General features: G+C 34.2%; 1 protein-coding gene across 10 annotated transcripts in view; it reads right to left on the bottom strand.

The window, feature by feature from the left end:
• Positions 1-19,802, bottom strand: part of Phc3 (polyhomeotic homolog 3) — an 81,476-nt gene that overhangs the window by 35,134 nt on the left and 26,540 nt on the right. For 8 of the 10 annotated variants that reach the window (XR_007351651.1, XM_048814310.1, XM_015494280.2 and 5 more), the window contains 3 exons: positions 14,302-14,460; positions 12,225-12,323; positions 5,660-5,906 (listed from right to left, as the gene is read on the bottom strand). Coding sequence is in view for 9 of the 10 variants with exons in the window: in XM_048814310.1 (XP_048670267.1) it covers positions 5,660-5,906; positions 12,225-12,323; positions 14,302-14,460 (505 nt within the window). In the remaining variant the exon portion in view is untranslated. The remainder of the gene's footprint in view (positions 1-5,659; positions 5,907-12,224; positions 12,324-14,301; positions 14,461-19,802) is intronic. The other 2 variants (XM_048814312.1, XM_048814314.1) reach the window with 1 other exon arrangement.

The following is a 19,802-nucleotide window of genomic DNA, read 5'->3' as shown; positions in this document are numbered from 1 at the left end:
TTGAGATCAAATATTCTGTTTATTTTTCCAGGAAGAGAAAATGTTTTGTATAAAAATGTAATTCAATTAAGCAAAATATGTGTAAGTCTTACAGCATAGTTAAATAACCATTATAATAAGTGAAACTTAGAGGCCATTCCAAAACTAGGAGAACACTAGTTTTGCTTGCAGAAAATGAGGCAATCAGAAGCCCATGCTGTCCAAAGGATCTTCTTTAACGCTCCCCCCACCACAAAAACCCACGGTAATTCATAAGAGATGGTATCAGATCTTCTTCACTGAAGAAACATTCACAACAGGGATAAAAATATATAGGATATCATAATTGAGCTATGAAGAGTTGCCCCATCATTATGCCTCTTCTGCATGCTGGTGCACATATTTACATAGAGTAGCAAAATCCTCCCTATGTAAGTAAAAATAGAAACTGGGTTTGTTATAAGATAAACTGCAAACAATTTAAAATAGATCTAAAGATAGGGCATAATTTTTTTCTGAAATTTCAGAAAATGATAAAAGTTCTATTACATGTCTGAAAGACTTGCATTTAATTTATTTTATTTTATTTTTATTTATTCATACGTGGTGCTGAGAATCAAACCCAATGTCTCACACATGCCAGGCAAGTGCGCTACTGTTGAGCCCCAGCCCCAGCCCTGTATTTATTTTTTTTAAATGCTTTTTAAAAAATATTTACTTTTTAGTTGTAGTTGGACACAACACCTTTATTTTATTTATTTTTATGTGGTGTTGAGGATGGAACCCAGGGCCTCGAATGTATTAGGCAAGTGCTCTGCCACTGAGCCACAACCCCAGCTCCTTTTATCTACTTTTACATTTAACAACATGTGTAACGAAAGCCTTATAAAAACTTCCAGCACCTTTTTTCTTAAATACTTTCACATTTGGTTATTATTTAAAATTTTAGGGATCCATTAAAGAAATTAACATCTAATTAACATCTCAATAAAGAGTGTTTAGAAGATTCAGTAGATATCTAGTAATTAATTTTAAAGAATGAGGGACTGAGGGTGTAGCTCAGTGGTAGAGCATACACATACTTAGCATGCCCTAGGTTTAATCCCCAGCACTGCAAAATACACACACATGGAAATTAAGTTTAAAATTTCATCTAACAAAATAATTTTCACATAGTAAGTAGACTGGTACTTCAAACAAAGACTGTCAGCTCTTTATAAATGTGTGCATATAGACTATGTTATACAGTATTCAAAGAAGGTGGATTAACAAAATCTCAGATTTTCATATAGTGGTTTTCCTCCAAGGCAAGATGCTTTCACATGTCTCATCTATATTTATAAAATGCCTGTGGAGTAGGTAGAAATTATTATCCCCTTCCTATACATAAGGAAATAAACTTTAATTCAATTTTAAAGTATAAATTATATTAAAATATAAATTATATTTACCATTTTCTTTTGTTGTTGTTGCTGTTACTAGCAACTGAATCCAGGGGTGCTTTACCACTGAGATGCACCCCCAGATCTTTTATTATTTTATTTTTTTTTAACTTTCAGACAGGGTCTCACAAAGCTGCTTAGGGCACTAAGTTGCTGAGGCTGGCTTTGAACTTGTGATTTTCCCTCAGCCACCCAAAACACTAGAATTACAGGCATGTGCCACCACACCCAGCCTAAATTTATCATATACTTGATTTTTGTGCGCTAGAGAGTAAATGATCTGTTTATATTCTAGAGCTGATAATTCAATAGAGTAATAGCCTATCCTTTCACCTACATTAAATTTTTCTTGGATCAGAAGTCAAAATAAATTTATATATTTTACATTAGTTCATAAGTCCACATGAGAAAAATATTTTGACATTATAACTGTGATTTTTTTTTAATGGTGCTCGGGATGGAACCAGGGCCTCGGTGCATGCTAGGCAAGTGCTCTACCACTGAGCTATATCCCCAGCCCAATTTTGAGGATATCTGAAACAATGTCCCCATCATACAAGAAAAGCCTAGTACTCTAGAAAAACACATCATGTTGCTTAATTCCTCTGATTTTAAACAATTATTATCAGGGTGGCCGAATATTTGGAAGACTAATGATTGGCATCATTTTTATTTGGAGGACTAATGATTGGCATCATTTCTCTTTCCTACACACACACACACATTTTTTAAAAATATTTTTTTAGTTATAGATGGACTCGATCTCTATTTATTTATTTATTTATTTGTGGTGCTGAGGATCAAACCCAGGGCCTCACACCTGCAAGGCAAGTGCTCTACCATTGAGCTATAGCCCCAGCCCCAAATAACTCTGTTCTTTATAATAATATATTTTTTCACTCAAGTTACAACGCCATGAGGTAGGCATGGCACTATACTAATCCAACATATTACAGATTAACAAACTCTTAGTAATTAAATGCAGGTAAGGGACACCACTGGGTCTAATAGAACTCATAATCCTGAGTCTAGGGACTTGTTATGGGCAGTTTCCCCTACCCCACAAAATTCATATGTTGAAGCCCTAACTTCCCTGGCATCTAAAGATTAATCAAAGTTAAATGAGGTTTAAGGGTAGGGCCCTGAAGTGACAGGATTTGTGTGTTTATGTTAAAGAGACATCAAAGAGCTACCTCTACCCCACTGTGCATACAGAGGAAATGCACATAACAAGAAAAAGGTCATCTGCAAACCAAGACATCTCACCATAAACTGTATATTGCCAGACCTTAATCTTGGGCTTTCCAGCTACCCAGTTTGAGGTATTTTACTATAGCAGCTAAAGCAGATATTTTCATTGTATACTTAATTAATGTCTGCAAAAAAATGATGTATTTTCTAATTAGACTAATTTAATAAAAGCTCTAAAAACTGTTTTAAAAATTTTCATCTCTAATACAGTTCATGATTTTGATACATTTGGTTTAAGTTTGCCTTTACTGAAGGCATTAAAATAGAATTACTGCCAGGCCAAGGTGGTGCATGCCAGTGATCCCAATGACTCAGGAGGCTGAGATAGGATGATCACAAGTTCGAAGCCAGTTTCAGCAACTTAACAAGAGAGTCTCAAAATAAAAAGGAATGGGGATGTAGCTCAGTGTTAATGCCTCTGGGTTCAATCCCCAGTATATATACACACACACACACACAAAGAATTACTAACAAGCAGGAATTCTACACCCAAGGAGAAGTGGTTCAGAAAATATTATTTTAGCATTCTAAAAATACATATAAAGGAAACAATAAACATGTCCAATATAATTATTATTAATGTGGTTTACATTAGAACACAGGTAGTTTTTTTAATATTTAAAATGAAGCAACAGTTCTGGTTGAGGAAAAGGCCAAGTTACCAATTCTATAATCTCTCAAAATATCTTAGTTTCAGATTAACTTCCCATCAATAAGAGGAGAGAAACTAGGAGAGTATAAAATATAGCTGCTGCCTTGCCAGAATATATGAATTGCTTTGAGTAATAGCAACATGAGGCTTAAACAAACTTATAAGTTTGGTACCTGGGAAGGTTTATGTGGTTTAAGATGTTCTGGTGTGATTTTTTTTCTAATCAACAGGATCGTGGAAAACTGGAATTTGGTTAATGTAAGTAAGATCTGAATCTGGAACTGAAAGTGACCTGAGACTCTGGCAGTCTGGGTTATTACCTACATAAAATATTGCCCTTATAACAGTAAAGATAATTAGCAAACTACAAACCAAAGAGGAAAGAGTAAGTTGCAACTTGCAACCGGGTATTGGTTAAGAGGACCTAATAATCCAAAAGTAAATCTCCTTGCTTGAACTAAACCTAAAAGAGTTCCCAACTGAGAGAGAAAGAGAGAGAGAGAGAGAGAGAGAGAGAGAGAGAGAGAGATAGATCCCACATTTCCTTAAAGAGAGTACTCTCACTGGAAAAAAAATCAGAATTTTCAACATAATCTATCAAAAATACAGGAATCATCCAGGTACAATGGTATATGCCTATAATCCCAGCAATTTGGGAGATGAGGCAGGAGGATTGCAAGTTCAAGGCCAGCCTCTTAAGGAGGCCCTCAGCAACTCGGCAAAACCCTGTCTCAAAGTAAAAAATAAAAATGGCTGGGGATGCTGCTCAGTGGTTAAGCTCCCCTGAGTTCAACCCCCAGTATCAAAAAAAAAAAAAAAGGTAATACAGAAACACTCAATATTATATCTCCCCTTAAGGACTTTACTATCTAATAGAGAAGCTAAGATCAATAATTATATAGATAACTATAAAAGAAAAAAAGAACCATACAAGAGCACAAAATGTTACAAGTATTCAGTGAGGAGAAATTTTTAACTAGAGAAATCAGACCAACCCAAAATTCTAACATTTGGTGAAGTAGTGAATGATGTTAAATTTAACATAGAGGAAAAATGAAAATAGAAATAGATGTAAGTAGGAAAAAAAGCAAACTTCAATAGTGTAGAAAAACTTTCTAAAAAGTAAAGCAGTTAGTGGGGGCACATGCCTGGTATCCCAGGAGACTAAGGCAAGAGTATCATAAGTTTGAGACTGGCCCTGGCAACTTAGTACCCTGTCTCAAAATAGAGAAAAAAAAATAGTAATTGTTTTTTAAAGGGACTGAGGATATAGCTCAACAGTAGAGCACCCAGTACTGCAAAGAAGGGAAAAAAGAAAAAAAAAAAAAAAAGATAAAACCAGGTAAAAAGAAACAGAACGATGATGCTTAATAAGATTGTTGGAACAAAGGATTTTTTTTTTTATGAAGTGTCTAGCCTAGTGCATCTCTTTCACACATACACAATAAATAACAGTTATACTGCTGTCGAAAATATGCAGATATGTTAAGAATAGGGAAGACCTAACATGCTCGAGAAGCAAAGGATCAGCATGAGAAGATAAAACATGCTACAGTAACTATTAAACAAGGTCAGGAACAGGTTAAAAAAAAAGATGGGCTCATAAGCAAATGGTATTGATCTTAAGAAGAAAGCAGGTAACACTTTATCTTATTAGAAGTGAAGGAAGCTCAATCCTAAAAAATACTTAGATGAATGTAAGAGATAGGAAGCTCACACTGGATGGGATGGCCCCAACATTTTCAGTGTAAGAACCATGAGGCAAGGTTATCTGTAGAAAGAAGAGGAAGCACAGGTGAGCTTTAAAGCTTGACACGAATGAAAGTGACTTAGCCGATTCCCTGACATCTTTCTCCCAGATGAAATCAGAGAGGGGGGAAAAAAAAACAACATAGTAAGGAAAATAACTTTACTTATTTGCATAGTCCTCATTTTTGGAAAGTGACAAATTCTTCCCATAGATGACTTTAAACAGAATAACGTATTTGCTTTTTTAGAAGCTTTTAAATTTGTTCCACTAAAATATAATAAACTATAGGCAACATAGTAGGCAAATCTCTTTTAAAAGCTAAAAGATTTTATTTCTACAAGGAGAGACCAGCACTCAATAAAGACATTAGTCAACCATCAATTAACAAAGAATGTCTATTTTACTGTTTTAGCTATTGGGCTTTTTAAATCTCTCCTTTTAAAAAGCTACATAGAGAGATGTTCTTTAACTCAGGAAATTCACATTTTAAAATGTCATTCTTATTCAAGTCATAGACATCTTTGTTTTTGCTCTGTCTGCTAAGAAAATAAACAAAGCAAGTATAAAATAAAAGTTTTATCCTACCTGGTGCTATTAACTGGTGAATACTTGATGTCCGGGTGACAGCTGTGCTTCGTGATTCCAGACTTGGACTTTCTCCTTTCTTATTACTTTCTGGAGAAGGATCTCGTTGGCTGATTTTAGAACTGGTCACTGTTGTTTTGTTATGGCAAATTGTCAATGACTGAGTTTGACTAGTGCTTTTTGGTGGACCATTCTGTGAGCTAGATAACACACCCAACTTCTGGCTGCGTAATGTTAAATTCTGAACCTAAGAATCAGATAACAGAAAATAAGGATGAAAACAGATGATTTTGATGTGGTAATCATTACAATTACAACAATGACAACACATTTATATTATATTATATTATACTTGTCACACATTCCAAGTACTTAAAACAAGTGGTTAATCCTGAAGAAAAGGAGAATTATTCTAAGTAATCACATCTTAAATATCATGCAGTAATTTTTAAAAAGATGTAAGGGGCAGGGGTAAGGGGAGAGAAAGGGAAGGGAGGGATTGAATAATGCAGAGGAAGGATGAATCATGAAAGACTAAATGACAACAGATTGTGAGTGTGTGGGTGGTTATATCTCAAATGGACTATGAATATGAGGAAACTACTCTGTAACATATAACATTAAAAGTGACCAGCTCTAACTATAGAGACTGTAAGGGGATATTAATCTTGTAAGAAGGAAAATTAATTCATCAAATCACCTACCCCATTGTGATACTTGTTAAGAGCATTTTCAGAAACTCTTTTTTTAATTTAGTTAAATTTTGTTGCTGTTATTGAACACTCATTGCCTCTGAGAACTAGTTCTCAGGAACTGAAAAAATTGTTCATGGTTTGTGTGATAGCTCCTATCTATACTTGGGGCTATTCTACATATACTATATGTGGATGGAGGCAAGGATTATCCCAATTACTCTCACCTGAGATTTATAACATTTCCAAACAGCAAGGCAGAAAGTAAGCTGCCTAACTTCTTGCTTATCTGGAATAAATATACCAAATACATTTAGTGCTAGCACTGGTCCTGAGAAGGAAACTGAAGTAAAAGAAATTGCAAAGTGACAAAGCAAATAACATACTGCTGCTTTATAAATAAGTGTTTTTCAGTTTCATGTGTGCCCTTTTTCTTAAAATACATCATTAATTGATGCTTAAAGGCTATATTTCTTCTGTCCAAGTTCCAATGTAGTGTTCAGTCAACAGCAGGTATTGAAAAAATGTTCATGTTAGGAAGTCTAAGTTTTAATCAATTCTATTCTAAGCTACTGAAAGAATTTTCTAAGTGAAACTATATGGAACATCTGATTTTTCTCAAATATTTAGTTATCAATGTTAACATAATGGACTAATAACCACTGTATTATTAAAGTTTAATACAAAAATAAAATCACCAATGCAGGTATTTCTCAGACTGCTACTCAAACCCTTCACAATCTAGGCCCAAACCATTTTGTGCCGCATTTTCTATTCCTCTAGCCCACAATTCTCACATTCTTGCCAAACTGTTCTGTTCCCCATTCAAAACATATCTAGCACTTCCTTCGTTTCCCCCACAAACTCCTCTTGCCTAAATGCCAATCCACCTCAGAGTTATCTCCTGAAGTCCATTCTTCCAAGCCTAATAAAATCCCATTCATGCTCCTAGAGCAATAACCCCAAAGCCCTTTGTTGGAAAACAATTTTTTCCCTTTCCTCTAAAAGGATTTTTCCATAGAATTGGGATCATATTGGCCTACAGCACAATGTCTTAGCTTACTTTAGAATTATTAATGTATGTGTCTGTGAAATACTGAGACTATGGCTAGCTAATAGGTTCTATCTCTAACATTCCTTTTTTTAAAAAAATTATTTTATTTTATTTTTTTTAGTTGTAGCTGGACACAATACCTTTATTTTATGTTTATGTGGTGCTGAGGATTGAACCCAGGGCCTCACAGGTGCTAGATGAGCACTCCACCGCTGAGCCACAACTCCAGCCCAACACTCCTTTTTGTACTCCCTACATTTCAGTGTTTAAACATATCAAAAACTTCACAAATCTCAGGTATTCTCCTATATCTGATTTTGAAATACATCTTACACAGCGTTTTTCTTTCAGTATACTCAGTTCTCAGGCTAACAATGAAATCTGTTCACATATACCCCAAAAACCTCAACAAAGTATCTGATGGAGGCACATTAAAATCTCCCAGGTAAAGAAAGACAATATAGAATCTATGTTAGCTGTAAATAATCTATAAAACAGACTATGCAAAAATGATAACCAAAGGGTAAATAATCATCTGAAAATCTTGAGAGCATTCCTTGAAGTGAAAAGCATATTCACAATAAATGAGGATTTGACACAATGAATCCTAAAACCTGCACCATATCCATTTCTAGAGTACATTCTAATTTTCCCGTTGTTTCTGAATTCTGCAAGAAAATACACGTGTATATATTTATATACAATGCTATATATATATATCTCTGTGTGTGTGTATAAAAACTTATACACAAATCCCAACCATGTAAACTATATTGCCAAAACATAATTTAGCTGTTAATAGACCACATGTTCAGATTTCCTTGACAGAGCTTGGTTTGGGGGGAGAAAAAAAAATCCATCCTAAGACAAGGAATATTGGGGCAATCTATATCCAATTTTCATTTCACCTGAACCTTTCCTATTATCAAACGAGGGAAACATTCTGATTTTGAGTCTAATTTTGCATTAAGTATTTTTGCTAATTTTCACACCTTACATTTTTATAGTGAGTCTCCACTGCCAAAATGCTCTTACATCAGTTATTTAATTCAAATCAAACAAATGCTGTAGAAATTATCATAGCATACTATCATTGCAAGGTAACTAAGAAATTAAGAGTCAATATCACAGCGCTGGCAACAAAGCTGAGTTTCTAGCTTTTAAATTCTAGCTATTTTTTATCTGTATGGCCATAGAGCAGAGACTGGGACACAGATGTTTATAAAAAAGAAACCAGATAGATATATATACATACTATGAATGGATTTTATTAATTTCTATATCAAATTGTATAGTACTTATCTAAGATTCAGATTTAACAATTCTAAGCAGAGATTAATGCTGATGGGAAAGACTGTATTATAATTTCCAAAATCCAAATTTTAAAAACCCTTAACTATTATTACATCAAATATACACAGCCTACCTATTGTGGACAAATTTTATACAAGGTACATCTTAATGGCTGTCACCTTCTCATTCCCCAGATACCCTTGGTAAATGAAATTTCTTATTCCTCCCTCTCTCTATATATCTTTTGCCCTATAATATCTTTCTAAAATTATTTTTTCTTTTTGCATGATAGAAGGACTGGAGCACTTAAAATAATAAATAAGGGTAAGATATCCCAAATTTCTCATTTTTAATAGTATATTATAAAAACTGTCTAATGCTGAGGAAAAATTAAATGCTATATTGACTTTTGTAGCTTAAAATATTAAAATAAAACTTCAAATATCTATCAATTACAAATACAATTTTTTTAGAAACTGCAAATATAATTTTAAAACTCAGAGTAAAGGGCTGGGGCTGTAGCTCAGTGGCACAGCACTTGCCTAACACGTGTGAGGCACAGGTTTGATCCTTAGCACCACATAAAAACAAACAAATACAATGAAGGCATTCTGTCCATCTACAATTGCAAAAAAAAAAAAAAAAAAAAAAAAAAATTTAAATCAGAGTAGAGCAGAAATTTTCCAAAACAGTTCTGAACTTGAGGAAAGTTACCCTCAGTGTTAAAAAGCCTTAGCATCACCTACCACTGTTAGCCTTATTCACTCCCCTTTCCAAAGCCCAGCAAAGAAAAAAAAAAAAACATTTGTCAAGAGATTCCTAAAGGTCAATCCAGTTCTCTAGTTCCTTGAAAGCACATTCTTGAATTAAGACAGATCATCACACAGACCACATCAAACTGGACTCAAAGACCACTTTTTTATTTACTTGTTTGTTTAAGACATGGTCTTGCTATACTGTCTAGGCTGGCCTTGAATTCACAAACCTCCTGCCTTAGCATCCTGAATACCTGGGATTATACTTTAATAAACTAATTTGACTATACTCACATTAAAGATGTTGTAAAGCCTGGTACGGTGGTGCATACCTATAATCCCATCAATTTAGGAGGCCAAGGCAGAAGAATTCCAAATTCAAGGTCAGCCTCAGCAACTTTGAGAACTTGTCTCAAAATAAAAAAACTTTAAAAGGGGGCTGGGGATATGGTTCAGTGGTAAAGGGTCCCTGGTTGATTCCTCAGTGCTATACCACACACACGCACACTCTCACACACACCCCTAAGATTTTTTCTTCATGAGAACTCATAAACAAATTGTGTTCTAGAGAGCATGTTAAAAACAGTTGTGTTTTCCCAAGCAACTGGTTTTTTTTACCTTGAGAACTGTAAATCCTTTAAGTGGTTGTGTTTCTCTCTTTACTACTAGCTACTTAAAATCCTAGAACCAACTTTATATTCATTTTCAGACAATGTAGAACAAAAATAGTAATTAGTACTATATGATATTGTATAGCAGGTACTATGCTAAGTACTTTTTGATTGTTGTCACATTTATTCCTTGTAACAGCCCTGAGTTTAACTGACTACCACCTTCATACACTCATGTGAAAACTAGCCTTTATTACTAAAGAAAATAATATGCAGAGGTAATATGGAAAATACCAAAGAACTATCTCATTTTTTTTATTACTAGAAGATTAAGATCCTTATAATAAACATCCATTTCTGCCATAAGGAGTCTAAAACATTTACTATGAAAAATAACAAAACTGTATCAAAGTAATATTCTACTCAATTATTTAAACTTCATTCACTCTAAATCATTTTTACCAAATATATTGAGATGTCGTTTGTGTACAATGAAATGAATGAACCAGTTCTAGGAGTTATATACACACAATATAACCACTGCCCTGATCAAGATGTAAAACATTTCCATCATCGTAAAAGTTGACTCATACCCTTTCCCAATCTCCCCCACCTTCTGCCCCAAATACCACTCACTAATCTGATTTCCCTTATTATGGATAGTTTTGCCTGTTTTAGATTTTCATAAAAATGGAATCACAGAGGATATACTCTTTTTGCCTAGACTTCTGCTAAACATGTTTCTGAGATGCATCAGTAGTTCATTCCTTTCTTCTTTCTGAGTAGTGTTCCACTGTATGAATACACAACAATTTTTTGAAGGACATTGGTATTTTCAGTTTGGAGTTATTCTGAATTGAGCTATCAAGAACATTAAAAGTTTATGTCTTTATGTAGATGTATGTTTTCATATCTTTCATGGAAAACATCTAGGAGGACAGCTGCTGGGTCATATGTTAAATGTATATTTAACTATATAAGGAGCTACCAATTTTTTTTTTCTCAAAATGGTTGTACTTTTTCATTTTACATTTTTACCAGCAATGCATGAGTCTGGTTGCTCCACATTCTCACCAACATGTTACCATTCTATTAAGTGTATGGTAATATTCACAATGGTTTTGATTGAATTTCTATAATTATTATGATGCTGAGAATTTTTTCAGGTGCTTACTGGTCTTTTGTGAAACATCTCCAAATCTTTTGCCATTTGTTTTTGTTTGATTTTTTTTTTTTTTTTTGGCACTGAGGATTAAACCCAGGGGTGTTCTACCACTGAGCTACATTCCCCAGCCCTATATTTTCAGACACAGTCCTGCTACATTGCCGATGTGGGTCTCAAACTTGTGATTCTCCTGCCCTTAGAACTTAATTATTAAGTTATAAACATACTTTGTATATTCTGGACACAAGTCTTTTGTCAGATGCATGTATTATGAATATTTTCCCTCCATCTGTGGCTTGCCTCTTCACTTTTTTAAGGAAGTCTTTTAAGGAACCATTTTTAATTCTAATAAAGTAATGCTCATGATTCAATGAGTACAAAAGTACTTATCATTATTTTCTTTTATGATTAGTGTTTTTGTGTATCCTATCTAAAAAGGCCTTGCCTACCCTGGATTTGTAGATATTCTCCTGATTTCTTCTAGATGTTTAACAGTTTTTGCTTTTATCTTTAAGTCTGCATGCTTCTTCTAGCTTACTTTTATGAGTGGTGTAAGGAGAAAGGTAGGTTTATTTTCCCATGGCATCAAATAAAAGAATATTCTACTTAATTTTTTAAATTTAAAATTTGCCCAATTTAATTGATTTTTAAATCTAAAATCCATCATTCACCCTGATTTATTTCACAGTTGCCTGAAGATGAATCTGCAAAAAATAAAGTCACATATAATAAGAAAAATCTACAATAAATCTAAAAATGTTATTAGCATAACTCTCATAAATGAATGTCAGACAACCTAAATATCTGTTTAATTGTATTATAATTTCTACAAAACAAAAAAAATTTCTTGGAATTCTTATTGTATCTTATAAAATTTCAATCTGAAATGCATGACAAAGAGCTCTGAAACCATCAGTAGTTGAACTACAAATGCAATATCTTTAACCTAAAAATCCAGACCTCAAGTACCACATTATGAAGCTAGACAAGCTCACCTGAGTAGCTGCAGACTGACAGGAAGATGACGATGACGACGAGACAACAGGAATGTCAGACTGTACAGCAGCCACAGTGGTAGCGGGTGTGAAAATCAGCTGTACAGACAGAAAACCAAAAAAATACTCTAAGACAAAAGAACATGTCCCACACACAATGTATAGCAGGCAAGAAAGACTGAAATTTATGACATAAAGACAATGCAGTTTAGGAATATCTCCTAAGCAAAACATTTTACATGACAAAGGGAAGTTTCTGATAATAGAGAACTCAAAAAAAAAAAATCAAACGGTTTTGAAAGAGCTCATGATTCGATGAGTACAAAAATAAATCAGTGTTCAAAGAAGAAAATATATTTTGGTAATATGAAATTCTCAGACTAAATTTTGTCCCAAATAAGCTGTCATACTTAATTTTTCTCCCAGTTCAAACTACAATCTCAGGATCCCTAAAATGGGAAATTAAAACAGACAACTATAATTACTATTTTGGGACACAAATTAAATTTCAGTGAAAAACATGAAAAGAAACACTAAAAAGTTTCTTCAGTCCTCTTTACCACGAGCATAACTATGCCACACGCTAGACTATAACATTTCTCTCAGCTAGAGAAGATCTAAAGGACAAACCTAGGTTTCTTTTGATTTAAAAACTATTTGTAAAGAAATATTCTAAATGTAAATGCCACAAAATGTTAAAATAGAACAAAAGAGCTTCACATCAAAAGAAGAAAAAAAAAGGAAAGTCATACTCAATTCATTCACTCATCACCATCTCTTTCAAAATTTTAACGTTAAACAAATGTCATTAATTTCTAAGGCAATACAATTCACTCACATTATCCAACTCAATTTAGTAACTTATGACAGTTGCTTCAAAGAATGTATAAATATATTATTTCAAGATTATTTTAAGGACTATTCAGTTCCTCACTGCTATTTAAATTAAACAACCAATTATGGGATCTTTTGAAACTTCTTTAGTCTTTCATTAAACTCAAGTGAATTTAACAACAAAGTATAACTTTCACATAAAGATATTTTATTTAATTTATGAAACAAACATCCTGGAAACACTAACCCAAAGAGAAGATATTCCATTTATTCTGAACCATACGAACTATCAATTTTAGAGGTCAAAAATGGCCAAATAGCAACCATTTAAAATGGTTCTGCCCTATTTTAAAGTAACATTATTACTTAAAGAAGATATCATGAGGGGACCCAGAAATATGGTAATACTTCGAATAATCTGTGAATAACAGGTTAGTCATATCATTATTTACTGTTAGAAATGTGACTGCAAACTTCCTTTCCAATTTTAGGTGGTGAACTGGGGATCCAGAAATACACAAAAAAGTACATTAGGGCCAAAGCTTTTGTCTAGCTTCCTGTAAAGACATCAAATAAAATATATGTCAACCATTTCTACATTCCTTAAAGAAGCTCAACAATTAAATTAGAAAAAACAGTATGTACCCAATCACAGAATACCAAATTCACATTCCTGTGTTAATTAAAAAAAAAAAAATCAAAGTAAGCCTAATAATACAACCATACAGAATCTGAGATGGGAATAACCAAAGCTAAGAATCATCTGGTAAATTATAGGCACTCCAATATGATTTCAGACAGTCCCAGGATATAACCTCTTACTTATGGCTAATAATGAGGCTTTAACACTTCTAACTATTTCATCAAATCTAACATGTCAAAAATATATAACAATTTATGTACCATTGTAAGTAGTAATTATTAAGTGTAAGATAAAATGCAATTTCAGAGATGTTAAAATGTGAAAAAAGTTTTTGAAATTGGTAAACTTATTAAAAAATACCATTCTTATGTCATAGAATCTGTTAGCTTCCCAAAGTTAACAATATTATTTATTACCAAGAAGTATTATTAATTCAAATTAGAATTTTTATAACTTTCATAAATGTATAAGAAACTGATCATATACACAAAATTGTTAGGCACTATCTTAAATATTAAAAATTCCTCATTGCATCAAATCAAGAAACATTTGATCTCTAAGTCCTTGAACACTGAAAGACTTTGGTAGCTCGTATCTTACCATTTGAGCTCGGAGATACATTTGAGCTTGGCTCGCCGTTAGAGTAGGGGAGGTACTCCCTAATAACATAGTCTGTTGGGTAATACTGCCGCTGGTAGAACTGGAAGCCTGGGAACGGCTTATTAACTGTGCAGGTGTAGGAGAAGTGGAGAGGTTGATCTAAGGAAGAAAACATATTATGTCAAAAAGACTTCAATTTCTAGCCTAAATTTTTACTAAATTTCACCAAGCTGTAGTTAGGCAATCAGTGGTATAAATTGTGACTAGGGAACCCAAAAGAGATCTTTTTTTTCAGTACCAGGTATTGAATCCAGGGGTGCTTAAACACTAAGCCACATTCCCTGCCCCTTTTTTATTTAGAAAGAGGGTCTCACTGAGTTGCTTAGAGCCCAGCTAAATTGTTGGGGCTGGCTTTGAACTTAGAATCCTCCTGACTTAGCTGCCAAGCTGCCATCACACCCAGCAGAGACCTTTATCTTTGACAGACTTCTGACTTTGAGCAATTATTTGTACCTTTGCAATCAACAGCATGGACTGGTTAGTAATTGGGACAATTTTTAAGGATATCTGCATTGTGTTTAAATAAGATCCAATATCTTAAAATATCATTTCTACTACCTCCCAAAAATTAGGGTTAAAGTTCTACTATTTTAAAATTTCACATAAAACAATCTAATCATTAATTTATGCTTTTTTGTCAAATTCACATTTTGAGGAGTTTCTAAAGTGAACAAAGATTGAAACACAGATAATCCATTAACATACATAAAAACATAGAAATGAAATATAAAGTTTTAACTTACATGCTCTCAGAGCAGAAGAAAACACAATAACCACTTGTTAAAAATATGGGGGAAAATCCTGAATATTGGTTATGAAATTAAACTATAATCACTACTTTATAAAGTTTAAAACTGCTTTTTGGAATAAATTAGTGTATGGTCAATCTCTAGGGAAAGGCGATGGGATGGGACTGGTACAGGAACAAGGCAAAAGAAGACACATACACTTATTTTTATCTTTCCAATTTTAGCTCACAACCACGTATCTATCACCCATTTAAAAAATAAATATTTTCAAAAAGAGAATAATATAATTCAACCTCAAATCCTGCTCCCACTTTTTTTTTTCAGTACTAGAGATCAAACCCAGGGTCTCACAATGCTAGGCATACACTCTACCACAGAGCTATACCCCTAGCCCTTTTCAAAAAGAAGGAAGGGAGAAGGAAATTCCCAAGTGCCAGAAAGAAAGAAATTGAAAACTACACAGTGGTGCACGTCTGTAATCCCAGTGACGTTGAGGCAGGAGGATAGTGAGTTCCAAGCCAGGCTCAGCAACTTAGCAAGACCCTAAGCAACTCAGTGAGACCCCATCTCTAAATAAAACACAAAAAGAAGGGCTAGGGATGTGGCTCAAGTGTTTAAGTACTCCTAGATTCAATCCCTGGTACCAGAGAGAGAGAGAGAGAGAAAAAAACACAAAGCCAGAGATAAAAGCTCCAGCTGACTCCCAAGGCCGTCTACAGGAGTATGTTGGGGCTACGCAGACAAAATACCCAAAATTTTGAGACAATATCCTGAAAAGGGCTGGTCAGTATGTGAAAAGGGAACTGAAAAAGCTCCACTCATGCCTCACACCTGGCCTGCTCGTACTGGAGGGATGGAGGGAGGAACCTATGAGAATCAAAACTCCAGGCTTGTATAATGTAAGAATCTAAATTTATGATTCCTGTGTAGTTTCACAACCCATCCTGATAGATTAGCATCTAGGGTCTAGTTCCCAGAGTGGGGTAAGGCAAGATGGTGGAAGAGGACTCTCCAGTCATCACCCCTCTGAAGAACCATCAATTTGAATGACTATTCATGTATGAAATTACCTTCACAAAAGCTAAAGAAATCTGGTAAGAGATCTCAGTATCTGGTTATAGCATAATAATAATAATAAAAGACACATTGAAGAAGGTAGGAAGAACGCTTTTATATTACTTGTGTCACCCCTCCCCCAGTTGTAGGCAGCAGCACAGCACGGATAGAAATACCATCTGCTTGGGGAAAGAAGAGGTCGGAATCATAGGACTTCAGTATTGGGCCTCCAATAGTAAAACCCATCATCAGGCAGACTTTGACAGCCCTTGACCTCCATGCTGATACCCAGACTGAGCCTATAGACACATTGAAGAGGGTAGGAAGAACACTTTTATATTACTGGCATCAGATGGTAACTCTGTAAAGGTCTTGTGTTGTAGCCCACCAGCACCAAGTTACTGAAAAAGCCTTGAGTTCAGTACAAATCTCAGTTGCAGGTTTATCTCAGCAACAGTAGGTTTCTGGTATCCCCCAGTGCTGAATTAGCTTCAGCAATCATAGGATTCCAATCCAGTGTTGAGCCAGCCTCAGAAGTCACAGGATATCAGCCCACTCTGCACCAGTCATGCAATCCAGGGCTTATGGCCATAACTACCACAGCTGCAGTAATCATGGGTTTAGGGATTGCTATTGAAGGACATTCCCAGAAAATGCCAGAGTACAAGGCTGGGATAAGTCCCTACTTAATTGATGCAGACCAGAATCAAAAACAATCAGGGAAATAACATCACCAAATGGACAAAAGTTGTCAGTGATTGACCTTAATAAGATGGAGACGTATGAATGGCCTGACCAAGAATTAAAAATAGCTATTTTAAGGAAGCTCTGTAAACAACAACAAAAAGGTCAGAAAATTGTCACAGAAATTTAAAAGAGCAATTGATTTAAAAAAAAAAAACAAACACAAATCCTGAAAAATACAATAAATGAAAAAAAATGCAACAGAGCATCAATAGTAGAACTGATTAAGCAAAATAATGGATAAACCCAAAGACGGGTATTCGAAAATATAGAGAGGAGAAAAGAAAAAATAAATAAAAGAAATGCTCCAAGAGTACAGGATTTATGGGACGGCATCAAAAGAACACATGCATAAATCATTTGTATTCAAAAGGAACTACAAAAAAAGAGAAATAGGTTATATCCCGGCATGGTGGTGACACCTGTAATCCACCACCAACTTGGGAGGCTGAGGCAAGAGGATCACAAATTCAAGGCCAGTGTCAGCAACTTAGGCTGGGGATATAGCTCTGATAGAACATCCCTTTGTTCAATCCCCAGAAATTAAATATCCAGGTACATAAAGGTCTAAAATCTCCAACAATATTTACTCAAAATTTAAGACTATCCCATGACATATTTTAATCACACTGTCAAAGACTAAAGATAAAGAGAGGATTTTGAACGGTAAGATAAAAGAAGTAAACTATATATGAAGGAGTTACAATGTGACTAGTAACAAACTTCTCAGTAGAAATTTTACAAGAAAGGGGGAAAGTGGGATCCTATACTCAAAGTGTTAAAGACAAAAAAGTGCCAATCAAGAAGACTGTGGTGGGGTGGCTGGGGTTGTGGCTCAGTGGTAGAGCTCTTGCCCCGCATGCATGAAGCACTGGGATAGATCCTCAGCACCACATAAAAATAAGTAAAATAAAGATATTGTGTACATCTACAACTAAAAAAATATTTTAAAAAAAGAAGACTGTACCCAGAAAAACTCTCCTCTGTTACCACCAGAACTGTCTTACAATAAATATTAAAGGGAATTTGAAAGTATAAAACTCACTGGTAAAAAGACACATACCATCTATCAAGATGAAATTATTTAAAAAAAAATGGAAAATCTGAACAGACCAATAATAAGGAAATTGAATCAGTAATAAAAAGTCTGCCATCAAAGAAAAACCAAGGACCTTATGACTTCACTGCTGAATTCGAATAATACCAATTCCTTCCCAAACTATTCCCAAAAAACTGAAGAGAAGGTAATACTTCTAAATTCATTCTACAAGGTCAGCATTACCTTGATACCAAAACCACATATGGACACAACAAAAGAAAACTAGGCCACTATCCCTGATTAACACAGATGCAAAAATCTCAACAAAATACTAGCAAACTGAATACTAGCACATTAAAAAGATCATTCACCATAATCAAGTGAGATTCGTCCCAGGGTTCAATATACACAAATCAATAAATGTGGCACAACACATTAACAGAATTAAAGAATAAAAACTGTATAATCATTTCAACAGATCCAGGAAGTGTATTTTGATCCAGGAAGAAAAAAAATGTGACAAAATTCAACATCCCTTTATAATAAAAATTTTCAAGAAATTAGGTATAGATGCAATGTACCTCAAGACAATAATAGATAATACATGACAAACCCACAGCAATGACCCACAGCCATTCACATGATAGTGAATGGGAATAAACGAAAGCTTTTTCTCCAAGATTTATAACAAGACAAAGATGCCCACTTTGCCACTTATACCCAACACAGTAATGGAAGTCTTACCCACAGCAACAAAGCAAGAGAAAGAAATAAAGGGCATCCAAATGTTATTACTATTTGCAAATAACATGGTCTTAAATAGATAAAATACTTTAAAACTCTATCAAAAATATTAAATCTAATAAATGAATTCAGTGAAGTTATAGGATATGAATTAGACATATAAAATCAGTAATATGTCTATATACTATCTAATTAACAATAGCTACAGGAAAATGAAATACTTGGGAATAACTTTAACCAAGGAAGTGAAAGACCTCTACACTAAAAATTATAAAATCTGAAACTATGAAACCACCAGAAGAAAATAGGGAAAGAGTTCTAAGACATGGGTATGGGAGCTGACTTTTTGGATATGACCTCAAAAGTATAGACAACAAAAGCAAAATACACTAATGGGATCACAAACTAAAAGCTTTTACACAAAAAAGAAACAAACAACAGAATGCAGAGACAACCTACAGAACAGGAGAAAACACTTTACTTGCAAATTACACATCTGGTAAGAGATTAATCCAAAATACATAAGTAACTCAAAACAACTCAATAGTAAACCTTTGAATAAGTAACCAGGCTTAAAAGAGGACAAAGGACCTGAATAAACATTTCTTGAAAGAAGACATACAAATGGCCAGGAATATGAAAAAATGTACAACATCACTCATTATCAGGGATGTGTAAATCAAAACCACAACAAGATATCATCTCATTCCTGTTAGAATAGTTATTATCAAAGATAACAGTATTGGCAAGGATATGGAAAAAAAATAAACTCTTACACAATGTTGCTGGGAGTGCAAATTAGTATACATATTATGGAGAGCAGTATAGAGATGACCCACAAAATTAAAAATAGGACTACCATATGATACAGCAATCTCACTACTAGGCATACACTCAAAGGAAATGAAATCAGTATGTCAAAGAGATACCTGCACTCCCACATTTAATGCAGCACTAGTCACTATAGCCAAGGTATAGAATCAACCTAAGTGTCCATCAGCAGAAAAATGAACAAAAATGTGGTATATATACAAAATGGAAAACTATTCAGCTGTAATGAAAGCATTAAATACTGTTAATTGCAGCAACATAGATAAATTTGGAGGACA

The sequence above is a fragment of the Marmota marmota genome, unplaced genomic scaffold (assembly GCF_001458135.2).
Source record: "Marmota marmota marmota unplaced genomic scaffold, marMar, whole genome shotgun sequence".
In the NCBI taxonomy this organism is placed as follows: domain Eukaryota; kingdom Metazoa; phylum Chordata; class Mammalia; order Rodentia; family Sciuridae; genus Marmota; species Marmota marmota.
The sequence above is the reverse complement of the archived record's forward strand: the minus strand, read 5'-3'. Positions and strand labels throughout refer to the sequence as shown.